At 41.3% G+C, this 19276-nt stretch overlaps 1 protein-coding gene across 1 annotated transcript; it reads right to left on the minus strand.

Moving 5' to 3' along the window:
- Positions 1 to 413: 413 nt before the first annotated feature.
- pno1 (partner of NOB1 homolog) lies at positions 414 to 3434 on the minus strand. Its single transcript, XM_018751043.2, has 7 exons — positions 3119 to 3434; positions 2788 to 2937; positions 1663 to 1746; positions 1457 to 1517; positions 851 to 968; positions 678 to 748; positions 414 to 591 (listed from the first exon to the last, which is right to left on the minus strand). Exons 1-7 carry the CDS (start codon positions 3326 to 3328, stop codon positions 524 to 526), a joined length of 762 nt encoding a protein of 253 aa, XP_018606559.2. The 5' UTR covers positions 3329 to 3434; the 3' UTR covers positions 414 to 523.
- Between the last annotated feature and the right edge of the window lie 15842 nt (positions 3435 to 19276).

Consider the following 19276-nt stretch of genomic DNA (forward strand, 5'->3'; position numbering starts at 1 on the left):
TTTTTATTCAACTTCAGGGTAAATATCTGCATGGTATAACAGCAAGGGCACAGATTTCAACCTGGACACAGTCACCTTCCATTGAAACAATACACCACTTGCTGTCGCCAAGCTTTTTTTTGGGGGGGGGTGAAATCCCACTGATTGAAGCAGCGTTAAAATGAGAAACTCCATGCATTTCTGAATTCCGTTTGCCACGAATGTGTAAGGTTTCCAAAAACGAGGGCCTGCAGGCAATGACAGGAATCGCAGAGTACAAGCGGGGATGGGTCCTGTACCTTGAGGTTAATACACTATTTGTGTAAATTTGTCTCTACAGTTAAGTAGAAGTGGCAGTAAGTAACTGGAAAATTAGAGTAAAAATGACTGCAATCCACTGCAGAAACAAAATTTGGATAATGCTCAGTAAGAACTACAATTTTAACATTTTTAATAGTGACTTTTTTTACCACATGAATCATCCAGGAAAAACAAGTCCATAACAATCCTGCTGCTGTTAGCTTCTTCCTGACTTTTCCATATTTCAGAATCTTTCGGCAGCTCGCGATGCCACAGCCCGAATGTTCCCATAGACCTTCGATGGTGGGCTTCCTGTTGGGAAAGTAACATTGTGCACCTTGGTTGAAAAACTGAAGTCATTCCAGAAGATGTGAATTTACGCACAACAAGTTTCTTACCTAAAATGAGATTGCATATAGCTGTTCGTGCCATTTTTATGTTCTGGAAAGATCCCAATATGTGCACTTTCCTGAGAGAGAAGTAGAAACAAAATGACATCTTGTTACCCTGAGAACAATGTCCAATTAAACAGTTTATCTAGACTGTATGGAAAAAAAAAAAATGGGCTTACGTATCTGCAAGTACAATTCGAGTCCTAGTCACATTCTCAATGGTAAATTTGGTTTTTCCTCCTTTGCCTGCTATCCTTCCAATGGCTCTGGACAGGTGGTCTCCTTTAAGTGGCTTGACTTAAAAACAAAAGGAAGCTTTAAAAAAAAAAAAATCTGAGCCGATTCCACCCAGTATTTCTAAATGGGATCTCAGGGCTTTAATCTTTGGCATATGAATGGTGTGTTTATCCACCCGACAATCTCGTGCAAGGTCCAAATCAATGTACAACAGTCTTCCCCAGCACAGTGTAAATGCAAGTTACAGTGAAAACAGGATAACAGTTGAGTATATGAAACAAACTTCATGAAGATTTGTAGAATGTTACACCTCCGATGAACACAGTTTTAAACAAAGAACAACTCAATTAATTTACTGTGTTTTTATTATTACCAGTGAGTGGGGACATAACAGTACTATGAAGTGATGAGATCAGCCATTCCAAGACAATTCTTAGCATTTATGAAAAAGAGACATTGCAGTTTTCACTTCTGCTGTTGTGCTACACATGCATAAACTGCGTGCTGAAAATGTAATATGTACTTAAGATGAAATTTGTTCTACTTACCATCTGTAACATCAAAGGTTTCAAGAAACAGTTCATCTAATCTGATGAGAGCAAGAGCATCCTAAGAACCAAGATGAAAATGGGGCACAGAGGGCTCCGTTAGTTGTCACTATTGCATGCTGGGTTTAAATATACTATATATACGACAAAGTGCATATTAAATACCACGTTCAATAACCACAGGACAGTTCTTTAAAAATACTCACCTCAACTTGAAACCCCAATACAAATGCCTTCACAAAATCTGCAGCCTTTGTGAGGGAGCTGATGTCTTGTGTTTCTTTACAGGTCTGTTAAGTGTAACACAATAATGACACCGAATACCCAGACAATATTTACAATATAATAATTGACCGTGACTAATATGAACCAGAATGTGTGTCTTCTAGTGAAACTGCACATAGCAGGACTATTTTTCCCCGCAACAAAATAATTAACAAGTTTGCTCATTTGAACGGAGAATCGTTTATTTTCCATGTTAAACGTTATGAAAAATCACTTTAAAACTTTTTTGATGATTTTTAACGTGAAAAATACATCTAAGGTGCTGTACATACATTATAACAGAACACTGATTTGAATGCAGTAGCAGAAGGCAATAACAAGAATGTTTTCTCTATGTACTGTACTAAAGGGTATATTATTTTCCATTTAACCCCCCCTTTATAACCACTGAGTTCTAAAATAAAACATCTTTTGTAACCTTTGATTTAAGGTTAAGGTGCAGGAATAGCAATGAATCTGAGTTTTCACAGCACATCATGGCGACAAATATGAAGCAATATATTAGCAAAAACAAAGTATGTACTGGGTCTGAAGCTACTCATTTTCAAACATATTTTCCATATATCTGTATTTCTCAGATTCGTGGCTACCTATATGTACAAGATGTCAGTTAAATGCACTCAAACAGAATAGCGGGAGTGTGATGCCCCCTAAATAAGTCTGTGTTGGTGATCAATCAATAACAAAGATAGGACTAAAGCCGCGTGAGTCTGAGATGAATCAGTTGCTCGAGACCGAACAGGAATTTGCCGAAACGAGCATTTTTCGGCAGTTTAACCAGCTTTCTTGTTCTTTGTTCACTATAGTTACAATGAAGGATTTACAAATGCTAACCCACACTATAATAGAGGGAAAGATTAATATTCCACTGGTTGTGAATGTGTCTCTGGATTTAGCAAGCAAAAAAAAGCTATGGAAGAGCTGAGGTCCGAACCCAGTTTTGTGATGGAGGTGGTAGTGAGTGATTCGACCGGCTGCACAGCGAGGATCTGTGCTGTGGTGTTCGTACCCCTCCAGGACTATCTTCTGAGGCCACACACACTCACCCTGATCTCCACGTTTCTCGTTTTCAGGTTGAATCGAACCTGCAGGTGAAGGTGCTCAACAATGGGTGTGAAGATTTTCAACCAGTTTTCTTTCAGAGGTGTGTACCGATGGGAAGGCACAGCGATTTTCCGAATTTCGTCCGAGCCACCCTGGTGGAAAGTAAGAAAGAATCACACGCATCATCATGATCGTTACTCTGACTGTGGATCACATTTATGGCTCTATTCGGAGCTGTACACGTCACGTGTTCCTGTGTCACAGTCTGTCTACAGACTCTGTGTGTATCATGTTTGCATATTTCAGTTTCTCTGTGCGTTTTCATGTGTGTACCTGCAGTTTGTCCCCTGAGATGGGGGGGAAATTCGGTCTCTTCGGAGCGCCTCTGTCCTCCGTCTCCATCATCTCCCCGTCTTCTACAACTCTGCGCTTGCGCTTGTTGTTGTTTTTTGATTTCACCTTTTTAAACTCTGTGTCCGCACTCTGACAGTCCACGTCAGCCGTCGCGTTCTGTTTCGTCTCTGCCGCTGTCTCGGAATCCATTGCGAATGCGAACGAGAACGAGAACTGATGTTAAAAGCTCTTTCAGACACGAGTTTACTCCAGGCACATGCCACTACAAGTTGGCCGCCATCTTGAAAAGAACAGGAAGTCGTTGTCAAAACAGGATGCAGATTCTGCACATGCGCAGATCAACATAAACGAGTGACGTGATTTCTATTTATAGTTTTCTTTCGTCTTTCGAATTTAGAATATGAAACCTTACATTAGCTCTTTGAAATTAAACTGTTAAATATACGATCAACTGCAAAAAGCCTGCTTTATGTGCCTATTATTATTATTGGTAGTAGTAGTAGTAGTAGTAGCAGCAGTAGTAGTAGTAGTAGAAGTATTGTTATATTATTAATTAATTAATAGAATAACATGAGTTCAGGAAAAGCCCTTATGCAGCTACTGGTGTGTTGTACACTGGTTCATATGGTGGAATGTGACAAATGGACTGTACTCTAGAATCACGTGTCTGTATCCAAATCTCCCCTTCTGCTGATGTAACGTACTCTCCGTATCGTCCTCTGAGATGTACATCGATTTGGAGAAGAGTGTCTGTTAAATGAATAAATGTAAATGTATTTCCCTCAAGGGGGGGGCATGATGGCACAGCAGGTTTGACCTGTGCCTGCTCTCTGGTGGGTCTGGGGTTCAAGTCTTGGGGTGCCTCGCGATGATGGACAGGTGTCCTCTCCTGGGTGCGTCCCCTCCCCCGCAGCCTTATGCCTGGTGTTTCCGTGTTAGGCTCTGGCTTGTTGTGACCCTGCTTGGGACAAGTGGCTTCAGACTGTGTGTGTATTTCCTCAAGGCCAGTGTTAAAAAACCTGGTAAAAGTCAACAGCCACTAGATGGAGACACAAGCTTCTTGTTATTGCTGCTAGTGCCCAATCACAGTGAAGCCCGCTAGCGCTGAAGCTACTATGGCTACAGACCTCTGAAAAGACGGTTAAAAAATCTACAATGAGTCACATTTTCTACAGATTTTTGATTTGTGGGCATGTTTTCAATTTTAAAAGGAAAAATACATTTCTCTTTACGTAATAGGGAACATGGGGAAATTGTCCTCGATTCAAGGGAAAATTGCAAACATTTTGACTGTCCCACGTGAAAAGTGTCAATGTTTAATTTGCACCAGCCATGTGAAAAAAGAGCAGTCTTTCTCTCATTTTTTACACATGTAATATTCTGCAGCCATGTTGACTTAAGGGTGTGGATGACCATGAGACTATTTGCCAAAGATGACATTGAACTTGAAGGGATTTTTTTTTTTTTCTCTAGTTTTCATATTTATTCTGTGAACACACACACACAGTCTGAACTGCTTGTCCCATACGGGGTCGTGGGGAGCCGGAGCCTAACCCAGCAACGCAGGGCACAGGGCTGGGGGGGGACATACCCAGGACGGGACACCAGTCCGTTGCAAGGCACCCCAAGCAGGACTTGAACCCTAGACCCACCGGAGAGCAGGACCTGGCCCAACCCACTGTGCCACCGTGCCCCCCTTTGTGAAAATACACTTCATTTAATTAAAAAAAAAGAAGAAAAAAACAAAATCTGAAATCATACATTTTAGGTAAATGTTAGTTATGTATTTAATTTATTTGATGTCACAGCGACAGCACTTAATTAGGTCTCACTCTAAATCTCAATTGTTGCCTGTTAGATCTAGTGAGGCTCCACCCAGAATGCCACACATGCGCTAACACATGGGATAACATCTTAGATAAAATCTCAATGTAAATGTCAAATTTAGAACATGAACTGCCCAGATCTTTAAGTGACTTGTCGTCATTCAGACTGAATAGGAGTACAGTTGCAGTCGGTGAGAACTGTACCTGGGACGTGGAGCTTGTTTGACCCTAATGGACGGTTCCCCATCTATCTATCTATCTATCTATCTATCTATCTATCTATCTATCTATCTATCTATCTATCTATCTAAGTTTTGGAATCACCCAGAAATCTTGATATTTTTATTCATTAAGGTTCCATGAAATTGATCAGAAGTTAGAGTCAATACATGGACAATGTCATAGCATTATTTTTATTTCATAACTGTTCTATACATGGGGAGGGGGGCAGCAGGCTTGGTCAAGTCTTGTTCTTTGGTGGCTCTGGGGTTTGAGTCCTGCTTGGGGTGCCTTGTGAGGGACTGGTATCCCTCCCCCCCTGTGCCCTGCGCCTTCAGCCAGTGGGTGTGTGGTCTATACATGAAACTTTACATTAATGAAAAAATCCTCCATTGTGGTGACCATAAGCCTATGTCAAAGACAGTAATCCGGCTTCCTGTTTCTTAACCAAATTTCCTAATTTTTCTTAACCAGGTTTTCCACAGCTTTGAAGAACACTTTGGATCCATGCCCCGTGGGAAGGGACACCTGAGAGTGTAGTGGTTAGCGCTGTTGCCTTTTGACCTACAGGTCATAGGTTTGAATCTCATCTCTGGCTGTAGTACCCTTGAGTAAGGTATTTGTTGTAGAATTGCTCCAATAAAATTGTCTAACTGGGTAAAAAAACTATAAATACTTTAACATTGTAAGCTGCTTCCAAGAAAAGTGTCAGATAAATGGGAATCCATGCAGAAATCTGCACCACTCAAGTGCTGACCACAGGAGATGGCATGTAAAATAGAGTGGTAACCTCTCTGCTTCATTATTTCTCGCTCTCAAACCTTACCAGCACCAAAACAGCCTCATACCATTATATTTCCTCCACCATGCATGACAGAGGTCATCAGCCACTCCTCCACCATCCATTCATTTGCTCTACATCTCACGTATTTTCTCCTCCTTGATCCAATCACTTCAGATTTTGACTCATCCACCCATAATAGTCTTACCAGTCATCCACTGTGCAGTGTCTGTGTCCTTTTCCCCATTTTAACCTTCTCTTTTTATTTTTCAATTTCAGATTTGGATTTTTCTGTGAAACCCTTCCTCTACGGTTAGCATCCCGGAGTCATCTTTTCACTGCAGACAAAACTGCTATTTGTTGTGTACTATTTAATGAAACAGCCAAGTGAAGACTTGCAAGGCGCCTGATTTTTAACCTACGGACTCTGATGTATTTATCCAATTGTGCAGGTGTGCAGCTGGGCCTGTACTGGGACCTCTGCTTTTTTGTGTCCTGGTTAGATCCAGTTTTGCCCTCTTTTTCAAGACAGTAGTGGACACCTTTGTATGTTGTTGGAAAGTAACAAACTAGGTTTACTTAAAAATCACACGTCTGCAACTATGTCTTTCTCCTGATGTAATGCACAAATTTGTATTTCCGCTGAGATGTAGGTCGATTTGGAGAAAAGTGTCTGCTGAATGACGGGGGGCGCAGTAGCGCAGTGGGTTGGACCAGGACCTGCTTTTCAGTGGGTCTGGGGTTCGAGTCCTGCTTGGGGTGCCTTGCGATGGACTGGCGTCCCATCCTGGGTGTGTCCCCTCCCCTCTGGCCTTAAGCCCTGTGTTGCCGGGTAGGCTCTGGTTCCCCGCGACCCCGTATGGGACGAGCGGTTCCGAAAATGTGTGTGTCTGCTAAATGAATAGATGTAATTGTTCTCCAGTACAATGTACAACTTTGAGTAAACAGAAAATGTTGACCCCAGAAATAGGCTCATAAACAAAGCTGCATGAAAGAACATAAGATTGTTCCTTTTTGTCCTTCCTTAAGGTTTTCAAACCTTACTAGTACCCTGAGGTTAAGAAATTGGAATTGAATTGTGGCATTAGGCCAGGCAAGGCTGACTTATGGTTTTGGCAGATGCATGATTTTGTTGTTTCACTGAGAAGCTCAGGCAGAAAGAGTGCATGTTTCTGTCTGTTCGTACAAGATCAGGAAGTTTCCCCTGTAATGTCTATGTACAGTATAAGGAAAACTCACATCATGCTGCCTTCTCTGAGCCCTACAGAAGAAGCACGTTGGGCTTTCAAAGAGCATCGTTGCTGGATCCAAACCGTAACGCCTTCCTTTTTCTTTCAACAACTTCAGGGCTTTAAAAACAAGGTTTGTGTGGTACGGAATATCCAGCCAATATAAACTGTTCACTCATTCTTAAGTGGATTTTTGGACAACATCAGAGAAAATGTCTTGGTTTTCATGATGTTCATGATGTTTGCGCTGCTATTTGCTTTTTTCGTTATTTATTATTAGTTCCAAGGTCTTTGCCAAGTCTAATCTTTCTATGGCTATATATCTTTGTGTCTGACAATCAGAATAGTTGCAAGAAAAAACAGTAAGGTTATGCTGCAATTTCTAAAAGAGAAATAACTGTGTGTAGAGCGGCATACGGTGGTGTTGGGTTGGTAGGTGTGGTGGTGCAGTGGGTTTGGCTGGTGGATCCACGGTTCATGTCCTGCTTGGGGGGATCTTGTAATGGGCATGCATTCCATGCAGGTATCCTCTCCCCCTTCAGCTTTGTGCCCTGTGTTTCCAGGGTAGCTATGGCTTACTGTGACCCCAGTTGGGACAAGCGGTTGGTTGATATTGTATAGTAATATAATATATAATATAATATAGTAATGTAATATATATAATATATTCACACTGTAAAGAAAGCTATTACACGATTAATTCCACAATAATGTTTTATTGCTAATTTTGCCTGTTGTGAAACTCACTCATTTTAAATAACTGCCTGTCCTCATCAGAGTCATGAGGGTCCAGAGCCTATCTCAGAATAAATCACTGGGAGCAAGGCAGGGGGTACATCTTGGACTGGACCCCAGTCCATCACAGGGCAGCCACAGACACACACACATTCTCACATTACAGGCAATTCTGAGCATCTAAATCACCTTAACTCTCTTTGGACAGAGGAAGGAAACCAGAGCACCCAGATAAAACCCACACAAACATGTACAAAACATGTTTACAGAACAGGTAAACTCCACACAGGCAGAGCCAGATTTGAACCTACACCCCAACAGCTTAGGTTCTGTGAAGCTGCAGCAAGACCAATTGTGCTGGTCTACTGCCCACCTTTATGAACCTCGTATGTTTACACCTTTAAGTTTTAAAATTATTGTTACTCATTTTTGTAAGCATGACATAGTTTAGCAGAATGATGAAAAATGGCAATTTCAGAAGTAAGTTCACCACTTACAGTTATACCGACTTCGAATGGAGCTTCATGGGTTCTGTTCTTATTGCAATCTAAGCTGCTTCCTGGGTTATTCTTTGGCAGTTTAAGATGGAGTTCAGCAGAAATATGAAGTTAAGCACTTGGAGCCAGTAAGCGCTTATTCTGATTTGTGATTGGACTGAAGTAAATAAACAAATGAAAGCTAAAGATGGCATTGTATGTCAACTATATTACAGCAATCACTTCTTGCCTTATGATGTTGTCTCCAGTTCAAAGTTTGCACTGCCGTCAGCCTGCTTGAGTTACGCACGATTCATCTTTCCCTCCTTTAGCCTAAAAGCTTTTCTGGCACAGTATTCCATGACATATGACATTTTCATTTCCGGTTTGGTGTGAGATATGGTTCTGGGTAGTCGCTAGATGTGGTAGGAACCCAGCTGTCACTGCAACTATCTGAAGAATACTTTTAGTACATCTTCAGTTGAAAGAAGACTGCTGTGATTCCAGGGCAGGGCAGGGCAGAGAAGAAAGGCCTGTCCTCAAGTGCCACAGTGGTCTGTTTATTAAAGTTGGGTGTGTAAATACATAAAATTTATGAAAAAGGTTTCACATTAAATGGCATCCAATTTCAAAAACGTTTTAACAGGACAGAGTGAGGAAAGAGTTTACGATTTTGAATTTGCGGAGTGTTTGATAAACTCTGAACGTTATTCAGTTATTTATTTGATACCTTTATCCGAGGCAACTTACTAGTTAGATAATCAGTGTAACAGTGATTTACCAATTTATACAGCATGGTATTCTATTCTTAATGTATCGGTTGGGCTAAGTACAATGATCATGGGTACTATAGTAGAAGGTTGGATTTTAACTCCTTGCAGAGTAACAGTAACCACTATCCTCACTGCAGCCTTGAATATACACATCGGGATTAGAATAAACATAAAATCGGTTGAATGCATCACTGTTAACGCCACTACTCCTATCTGCAGTTAGGCCACCAGTAAGGGATCTGGCGGTTCACAGCGTTAAACGGATGTGCACAGGGCCAGTACTGTGGTTTTTGGTATCCCTGCGTAAAAATCAATCCGAAATTAAACAAAATTAAGAAGAGAAAACAAAATAAAATGTGAAGTAATACATGAGTCAATTTTTTGTATAGTATGTGAACATTGAACATTGAATTTATTTTCAAGACTTAATTAATGGAACACACACACATTTATTTTTTCCACCGTTTACAGTACAGACCAACAGTGTATCCATCTACTTTCATTTACTCTTGGTGCAAGGTCAATGTCCTAGAATACATCAAGGACATGACGCCAGTCCATCGCAGTGTACCCACACACACCCCTTCACACCATGGGAAATTTAGTATAACCAATATACCTGAACTGAATGTCTTTGGACTGTGGGAGTAAACCAGAGCAACCAAAGGGAACCCACATAGATATATGGAGAACATGGAAACTCCACACAGACTGAGCTGGATTTGAAACAAATGGCCAAACATCTCAGGCATGATGAGGGAGCAGTGCTACTCTCTGCACCACCACGCCACCTACCAAAGCTCATTTCATAGAAAACAAACAAAGTTAGAAAATGTTAAAGATGGGACAGCGATGCATCATACAATATTTGCATAATACATAAGGTGATGGATCGTCATAATTTTCTAATAAAATTTTTAGATTGTTCAGCAAAGGTTTTATTAATTCTTTCCAAGAGTACAATTTATTTTACATTTTAGCGGCAAAATTTGGTGTCCCCACATTTCAGCACATTTCAGCACCCCTTGGCAATTTCCTAGTTTTCCAATTTATAGAACAGCAGTGGGAGTGGAATTGGTGCAAATGTAAATCAGAAAAGCACACTTCGGGTACTGTGGTACAGGTGACATGATCACGGATAGCCCAGAGTCACACGAAAGTGCAGAATAAAATAAAAGAACACAACAGCCTATCCCCTGAACACACACTGGCAATTGGTCCTCATGTCTTTCCTCCTTTTCTTTATCGTTAGCACTCTTTCCTCATGTTTTACTTTCCCCACATCCTGTACTGTACTGGAAAACGTGCCGTTACACTGAGATCGAGGAAGCGAGAGGTCATGCACAAAGGGAAGGATCTGAGCACATGCTATTTATTACATTTCTTTCTTCGGCTATTTGTTTCGTGACACTCTTCGTCTTCGTTAGCTCTTCCATCTCGTTCGTTTTTTGTTCACTCGCCTGGCTGCGTAGAGGAGACGGACAGCTCCCTAACGACTTTCTTCCATCGAAAAGCCAGAAATTCCCCTTTGCCTCCATTGAAGTCCCTGAACCCCTAAGTGGACCATATGCACTCGTGAAGGACAGATGAGGTCACGAGCTAAGAATGCTGGTTGGGCTGCAAAGCGGAACAGTCAAGTGACATACAGTAAGGGTTCCCATCTTGATTCTCTGTTTATTTACTTATGCGGTATGTTAGAAGCGCAAATGGGGACTGCACCGGGGGTCAGTTTAATACATCATGACACCATCCGGGGAAATAAGCCTAAGGCCTGAAAGGGGGCAGAGGGAGGTTGTCTGTCTATGCTAATTTATTGCTTATTTATTTTAGAATGTCAGACTTTGAGGAGGGAAAAAAAAAAAAAAAAAAGATTTTCTGTTGGAACAACAAATACCGCCGGGCTGTGCTTTGACTTGTTTGAAAAGGAGTTGGTTAAGGCTAATGAGGAGGGAATGAAGCTCTGAGGAGAGGTTGGAAGAACTAAACGAACATATGTTGACAGTGCCAGAGGGGGTAATTTAAAAGAATATGCGTGCGGTGTGTGTGTGACTCATACAAGACGCTGAGCTGAAATCTCAACACGGGCTATCTGCTCAGTCAGAAGGATTTCATTGCTAATTGTATTAATGGGATGCAACGATCCAAGAAACAGGTCTCGCCTTTTACAGAAAAATTCTTACCGGAGTACAGCTAACGAAACAGTTGCCGGTCTTGCGAACTGGTTTTTAAAATCTAAATGTAACGTGATAATTACGACCAAGATTTTTAAATGTTAATTTCATTGCTGTTAATTTTCAGTCTATTTTTTTTTTTAGAAAAGTATGAAGAGCATCAGTTAGAACAGGGGCATCAAAAAATGCAGGATACATACAGATGACCTCCCTTGCTTTTGATAATGTGGATAATACATATGCACACACACACGCACACACACACACACACACACACACACACACACACACACACACACACACACACACACACACACACACCTAAGCCTCAAAGTCAGTAACTTGATTTGTTTGTAAATCCACCCACTGCTTCCCCATCAATAAAAGCCTAATGAAGTACAAATCCCTCAATTTATTCTTAGGCTACGTTCCATTAAAAATTTTCATGAACTTCTTAAAAAAATCACACTTCACTTGTTTTATTATCTTTTATCAACTTGAAACTTTTGGTTTGCTTTATCAATCTCTGACACAGTAAAAATAGAGATATTTTGGCACGAGGGGTTGAACATCTTTCCCTGTGTATTATTGTATAGGATTTATTTACCGGGTTGGTTCTGTTAAAGTCTTGGATATAGCTGTACTAAATAAAAATTTTCTATAACCTTTTCAGATGTTCAAAGTTTCCCATGTCAGTTGCTCTGCAGTGGCCAACACAAGACTGAGAGCCAGTCTGGGCCTTTTCACACATACACATAGTCTGAAGCCACTTGTCCCAAGCAGGGCCTAAGCTGGCAACACATGGCATAAGGCTGGAGGAGGAGGGGACACACCCAGGATGGGATGCCAGTCTATCACAAGGTACCCCACGTGGGACTCAAACCCCAGACCCACTGGAAAGCAGGCCCTGGCCAAACCCAGTGTGCCACCACACCCCCTGGGCCTTTTTGGAAAAGCATAATGTCTGTTATCTGGTGGCCTCTGCTCATAGCACATCATTACCAGTAGACACAAACAAAGAGGATACTAGTCATGCAGGAAAAAACACCCAGTCGAGATTACTGTCAGGGGAAGATCTCTTAAAAAGTTTATTTTGTCAACAGGGAATTCAATTTCCCTTTCATAGCCATAATTCAGAATATTCATTATTTCCAGTTAAAAGTCCACTTTCCAGAAATCACAGCGTTGCTCAATCCAGTGTAATTATGATTAATGCTATTGAATCTGAGAGTGTAACTACCGCAAGAATGCTGACGTATGTGGCAAATTTTTCAGCACGGCGTGGGACTCAAGCAGGGAGGTACATTTTTAGACATTTCCACTGCATTTCCACTCAGTTTCCCTGGTCTGTTACAGTAATTGAATAATTGCTGCAGAAAAAGGTCTCTTGGTTCGATCAACTCTTTTGTGCTTTCAGCTGATAAAATGTTTTAACTCAGCACAAGTGGTTGTCAAATGTGTGTATATATAAGTGTGTGTGTGTGTGTGTGTGTGTGTGTGTGTGTGTAATCAGGCATCTCCAATAAAGCTGGCTAGGAGCAGGGCCTTCTGAGCGATGGGTGCGGTAACTGCCAGCCCTGAGATGTTTACATAAGTTGCTCTCCCCCGGCCTCCTGTAGGCTCTTTGTGCCACCTTTCGTTCACCTTGCACCGTGCAGTTGTGCTGATCAATCAAGATAAGGGACATTTCGTTTACTTTCGGATGTTTTGCCAGGGCAAGACTGTGATTACGCTTTGATTTGAGGTGGTCTGTTCCAGCCAGGGTCCAGCTGCAGTGTCTTGACTCCATGTGCGGGGGGAAGAGGGCCAGTCGTGCTGCTTTACGGGAGGGGATGGAAGTCACGGCAAACTGACAGCATGGACCCGGCAGCTTCCGGTACCCTCCGTGTTCCTTTGCCTGAGTACGGCGAAACTTAACGTTTTATGTTTTACTTCTTGATAAAGGCCACCGGGTGGTGTAGTGGTTGCAGCTGCTGCCTTGTAAAGGAGAAGTTTTACTCCCTGCTCCTGCTCTACCTTTGGTCAACATTTTGGTTACTAAAACTTCATATTACACACTATGTCATAAACGCAAGGTTGAGTGCTGCAGGTTTTCCCAGAATTTTCATTAATAAAAAGAAACACATTTGAGGGAGTATTTTATCTTGATATATTTTAAATATCAAAGTCCTCTGGTGCAGCAGTTAGAGTTGTCACCTTGCAGCTATAAGGTCCCATTTCAAATCCCTGCCCCTGTTGTAGTACCTTTGGTCAAGGTGCTTACTCGGAATTAATACTGTAAAATATACCCTGCTGTATAAATGGGTATATCACTGTCAGGAACTTAGAGTCAAATGTACAGTTATAAGTAACTCTTAAAAAAAAAACACCAGCTAAATAAATAAATAAATCCATTTAATTTCACTGACCACTTGTCCTGAGCAGGGTCACGATAATCTGGAGCCTATCCTGGAAACATTGGGTACAAAGCTAAGGGTAGACATGCCCTGGACAGGGTGCCAGTCCATCGCAAGTTATCCACACACACGAAAACACGCGCCCATTCACACACTACGGGCGATGTAGAATGACCGATTCAACCGAACTGCATGTCTTTGGACTGTTAGAGGAAACCAGAGCACCCAGAGGAAACCCATGCAGGCAAAGGGTTAAACTCGCTGCACCATTGTGCCACCCATAAATAGATACATTGATAAAGAAAATAATTTTGACGTAATCAGTGTATAGCTATAGTTTACATTACATGTACATTTATTCATTTAGCAGATGTTTTTCTCCAAAGCAACATACATCTCATAGAAAATACAATGTGTTCATCACATTAGGAGAAAGAGACATAGTTGCAGATGTGTGACTCTTAAGTACAGTTGGTTTGTTTCCTTCACCATGTCCACCGATGTTCATCACGCAAGTAGCTACATAAATATATAGTTCTACGTACTGTATACTTTGCTTCTGGTGGGAAATGTTTTTCCTATTCCTCTTCCTTGTGCAAAGTGACCTGCATTTTACTCTGTTTATACAGATGGATTTTTACTGCAAATATCCAGGTGAAGTGCTTCACTCAAGAGACACTCCAGGGTCCCTCCTAGGTCCTGAACAAAAAAAAAACCATCAATGTCCTTATTGACGACAGCACCAGCTGCCCCCCGCAGAAATATTTCACCAAACGCATTGCACAGAAATTGGAACCCATATGTGCACCCTTTCTTGTGGTACGGTGAGTAAGTTCTAAAACTGGTCACCATGTGCCACCGCTGTGGTGTCAAGTCGTTGGCGCATGAGGCACAGCAGCGCCACATGGTGGCCTGTCTTAGAATTTACTGAATATGCCATGCATTTTGATATAGTTAGGGACATCTTGGTTTTCTTGCGCTGGCAAACATACTGTTTAGGAGACAACAGATAGAGTTCATTGTCTCACTGCCATTGTGATTATGTTTACCGTCACGTTTTTGGTTTTTACAGACGGCTTTGTCTATATGTGGATCTGTGACCTCTGGAACACACCGAATGAGGGGAAAGCTCACTTTCATTGCACAGATACCTTCATATTGGTAATCTGGAGATTAAGTCGTGGGAGGAAATGTTTCCAGTTCATGCAGGCCGAGCACATGGAAGGAACCAAAGTAAACTTCAGCGCGGAGGAAAGGTCCACCACAAAGACTGGAATGAACGTGGCAATAATCATTTTGTAAGTTAAAAATATAAATAACCATCCCGTCCTTCCAATTACAAATAACCACTGGATTGTGGTTAAAAAAATTAATAATGATCTAAAAATAGTTTATATGCATATGTTAATAGTATATACACATACACACACAGGCACAGACACACACACTGAACCAGTGTATTTATACAGTAAATATTAAAAGATTGTCGCAAGTTTCGCTGGAACATTTATGGCAAGAACCGTTAAACTCCGGGAAATGGTGGGCCAGTAAACTGCGGGTTCCCGCATTCTGGAAGACTCTTCATTGGAATTATGTGGGATGTGGAAGATTCGTCTTTAGTGCTCCTACGCGGCTGGCAGCGCAGAGCGGAGGTGGGAAACGGCAGTCTGCGCCGGCACACCAACCTTTTCCGTCCGCCCACATCCGTCCGTGCATAAACACACCCAGGACTCACGCACGCGTGCACACACGTGAAGACACGCGCACACACACACACACACACACACACATACACACACACTCCATGTGGCTGTGTTTAATCTTTTGGTGGAGCAGGCTGTGATCCAGAAGCTCTGGGTTATAAAAGCTCTGGGATATGACAGGTTAGCCGGGAATTAAATGCATCTCGACCCTGCAAAATAAGTCGGCTGAAGATGTGACTGTGCTCAGAGGCCAGAGTTAGAAGCAATCCCACTTCATGAATACATTATTCTCTGCCACTGCATTCCATCACTGTTACTGATAATGACAGTTTTGGTAGGTACCGTTTTCTGCAGGTCTAAGCCTGAACAAAGAACAATGGAAACATATGGGAAATATGGTGTTTTATCTTTATATGTGTCTTTATCTTTATATTTTTAAGCGACTGGATCTCGCAAGGCACCACAACGTGAGGGTACCACCATTTGTGGTTTTGTGGCACACATGTGCCATTGTCAGGTTGGCATGGTGGCACAGCGAGTAGCGCTGCTGTCTCACAGTACCTGGGTGGTGAGAGATGATGTGGGTTTGATCCCCGCTCAGTCTGTGTGGAGTTTGCGTGTTCTCCCCGTGTCTGTATGGGCTTCCTCTGGGTGCTCTGGTTTCCTCCCACAGTCCAAAGACATGCTGTTCAGGTTCCCCCATAGTGTGTGAGTGACAGAGAGAGAGAGTGTGTGTGTGCTCCACTGATGTATGGATGAGTGACCCAGTGTAAGTAGTGTATCTAGCACTGTAAGTCTTTGGGTGCTCTGGTTTCCTCCCACACTCCAAAGACATGCTGTTCAGGTTCCCCCATAGTGTGTGAGTGACAGAGAGAGAGAGTGTGTGTGTGTGTGTGTGTGTGTGTGTCCCACTGATGTATGGATGAGTGACCCAGTGTAAGTAGTGTATCTAGCAGTGTAAGTTACCGCAGTGAATAAGGTGTGTGGGCTGATAACACTACATAGAGTTCGTTGGAAGTTGTGTTGGAGAAAAGTGTCTGTTAAATAAATAAATGTAAAATGTTCTTCGTCATACACAGCCCAGTACACTGACACTATCAAAAACTCACGCTTTAGGTTCTGCAAGCCTGTTGAAAAGAGTGTGTGTGTATGTGTGTGTGTGTGCATACATAAAAATGGCATAGCTCTTAAGTGTATTCATAAAAGTGATACATGTATGTGGAGGTAAAGTGTAAAGTAAAGTGAAGAGTAAATACAACTGCAGTTTTATACTTTTGATGCAGTTCAACTTTTTGCCTGTTGCAAAAAGCTGCAAAAATGAACTGTTCAATAGTATGAATATATGACTTTGGACTTCTCACTGATGTAAACATGGGGAGATTTTACAAAGAATCAGTTTACCACAATAGTGTGGTCATGTACATGTCAAAGTACTATGTTTTGTACACCAGGTGGCAGTACAAGTTTATTTACAAAGATTTCTGTTCACTGACTTTCATGTGAGTGCAATAAGTGATCATTCCTGAACACAAGACAGAGTACTCTCATCATCAGCAATGGGAAGGATGAGGTTTGGAGAAATAAAGACATGTACAGATTTTTTGCGAGAATTATGATTTGGAGGCAAAAAAAAAAAAAAAAGAACTACACAGGCAGCACTGATTTTGGCCTTGAATTTGGATAATTTCTGAAGCAGAAATTCTGCGTACGTGTGAGAAAAAATATTGGTGCCGATATCAAAGCTAATTGAACTTTATTTAACTTTCCCATTACTTCAGGCTTGGATGCAGCTTCTGCATTTGCATGGTATTTATGAACAAATGTAATAGTTTTTTTTTTTCATAATTTATAGTATAAATAATTTTGTTTTCTACAGAAAACAAAAGAACAAAAATATATTCAAAAGATTCAGCAAGTGATTCATCCATAATTTATCATTTGTTTTGGCCAAAGCTCTGATGTCATTAAAATAACTTTCTGCAATTTGCTTAATGCATTAAATGTAGTTTTTAATTTGGAGCCTTGGCAATTCTGTTTGTGCTTCATCCAAGAAAATAACTTTGTGTGCATGCAAGCATTTTTTAAAACTGATGCATTCTGTATTTTCTTTCAAAATCTGAATTAGAAAAATGTTGGGGTCTCTGTACATGGGAACACTTGTCTGCACTTGGCTGCTGCCTCTCAGTACTGCAGTCCCCCTGGGAGGGGCGGACCTTCTTTCAAGGTTAATCCCTATAAAAGCTGACCACAAACAAAATGACCTAATCCTCTCTTTCAAACTGAATTACCCCCGAAAATCCTCCGCTGACTGCAAGGCGCACAACACTTCCTGAGTACGATGGTGGATTAGCACGATAGGCCTCCCCCCCCCCGGTGTTTTCACACTGTGAGAACGGTCATGCTTCAGCTCCAGGATGCTGGACACGCAGCGCGCGCATGGATACTCCACTTCGGCCACGGAGGAAGGTTTCCCAGCGCCCCATACGTAGGGCCAGCGTGAGGGTGTTTGATGCACTTGGGCATAAATCAGTGCAGCATCCCTTAGACTAAAGTAATAAAGGTACACAGATATACAGAGAAAAAAAAGATAAAAGAGAAACTAAGATTAGAACTTCTCTGTAAATAATTTTTTATTTAATTCTACAGTTACATTTATTTAGCAGACGCTTTTCTCCAAAGCAGCTTCCAACGAGCTCTATGTAATGTTATCAGCCCACACACCTTATTCACCAAGGTGATTTACACTGCTAGTACTGTACACTACTTACAATGGGTCACTCATCCATACATCAGTGGGACACACACACACTCTCTCTCTCTGTCACTCACACACTATGGGGGAACCTGAACAGCATGTCTTTGGAGTGTGGGAGGAAACCAGAGCACCCAAAGACTTACACTGCTAGATACACTACTTACACTGGGTCACTCATCCATACATCAGTGAAACACTCTCTCGGTCACTCACACACTATGGGGGAACCTGACCAGCATGTCTTTGGAGTGTGGCAGGAAACCAGAGCACCCGGAGGAAACCCACAAAGACACGGGGAGAACATGCAAACTCCATACAGCAGCCACATTTTAATTTAACAATTTTCTTTTAATTATTTAGGATATCACATACATGAACATTATATTTTTAGTAAAGGTAAACAAACATACATATATATGAGAAAAATATTTTTACTTTATACATTAATATATTGAATTAAATAAACTCATCAAAGTTTTCTTTATTTTTCATGTAATTATTTATGATAACCTATATGTGAATGCTATATGTCTACAGAGCACAAATTTATACTTAAGTGACTGAACATGAATGGAAAACTTATTTACCAGACTGAAGCTTGTTAAAGGAATGAATATATACTATTATACAATATACTATGTAGTATGATAGTATCTATCCATTCTTTTAATAGTATAAGCTATAATAGTATATACAATTTCTTTCACAGAAAATGTTACCTACAAAGTTGCAGCGTTTCAAAGACATCGGTTGATGATGTTTGATATGATGTTTACATAATATATATGACAGCAGATCTTCAGTTTTTTAATGAAACAGTTTCTTTATCTGACACATTTGACGAAGGCAGCTTACAGCGTTAGACACACTCCAGTAAACTGCCTGCAGTCATTCAGCTGTCTATACAGCTGAACAATGTAACACACACACACACACACACAGCACCGAGAAGAAATGTCACACAAACACACGCAGAATATGTAAACTGCACACAGGCTGAGCTGGATTCAAACCTGCAACTGAACCCACAGTTCAGGACCTTACATATAACTAAGGATGCATCTCCACTCTCA

Source organism: Scleropages formosus, chromosome 16 (assembly GCF_900964775.1).
Source record: "Scleropages formosus chromosome 16, fSclFor1.1, whole genome shotgun sequence".
In the NCBI taxonomy this organism is placed as follows: domain Eukaryota; kingdom Metazoa; phylum Chordata; class Actinopteri; order Osteoglossiformes; family Osteoglossidae; genus Scleropages; species Scleropages formosus.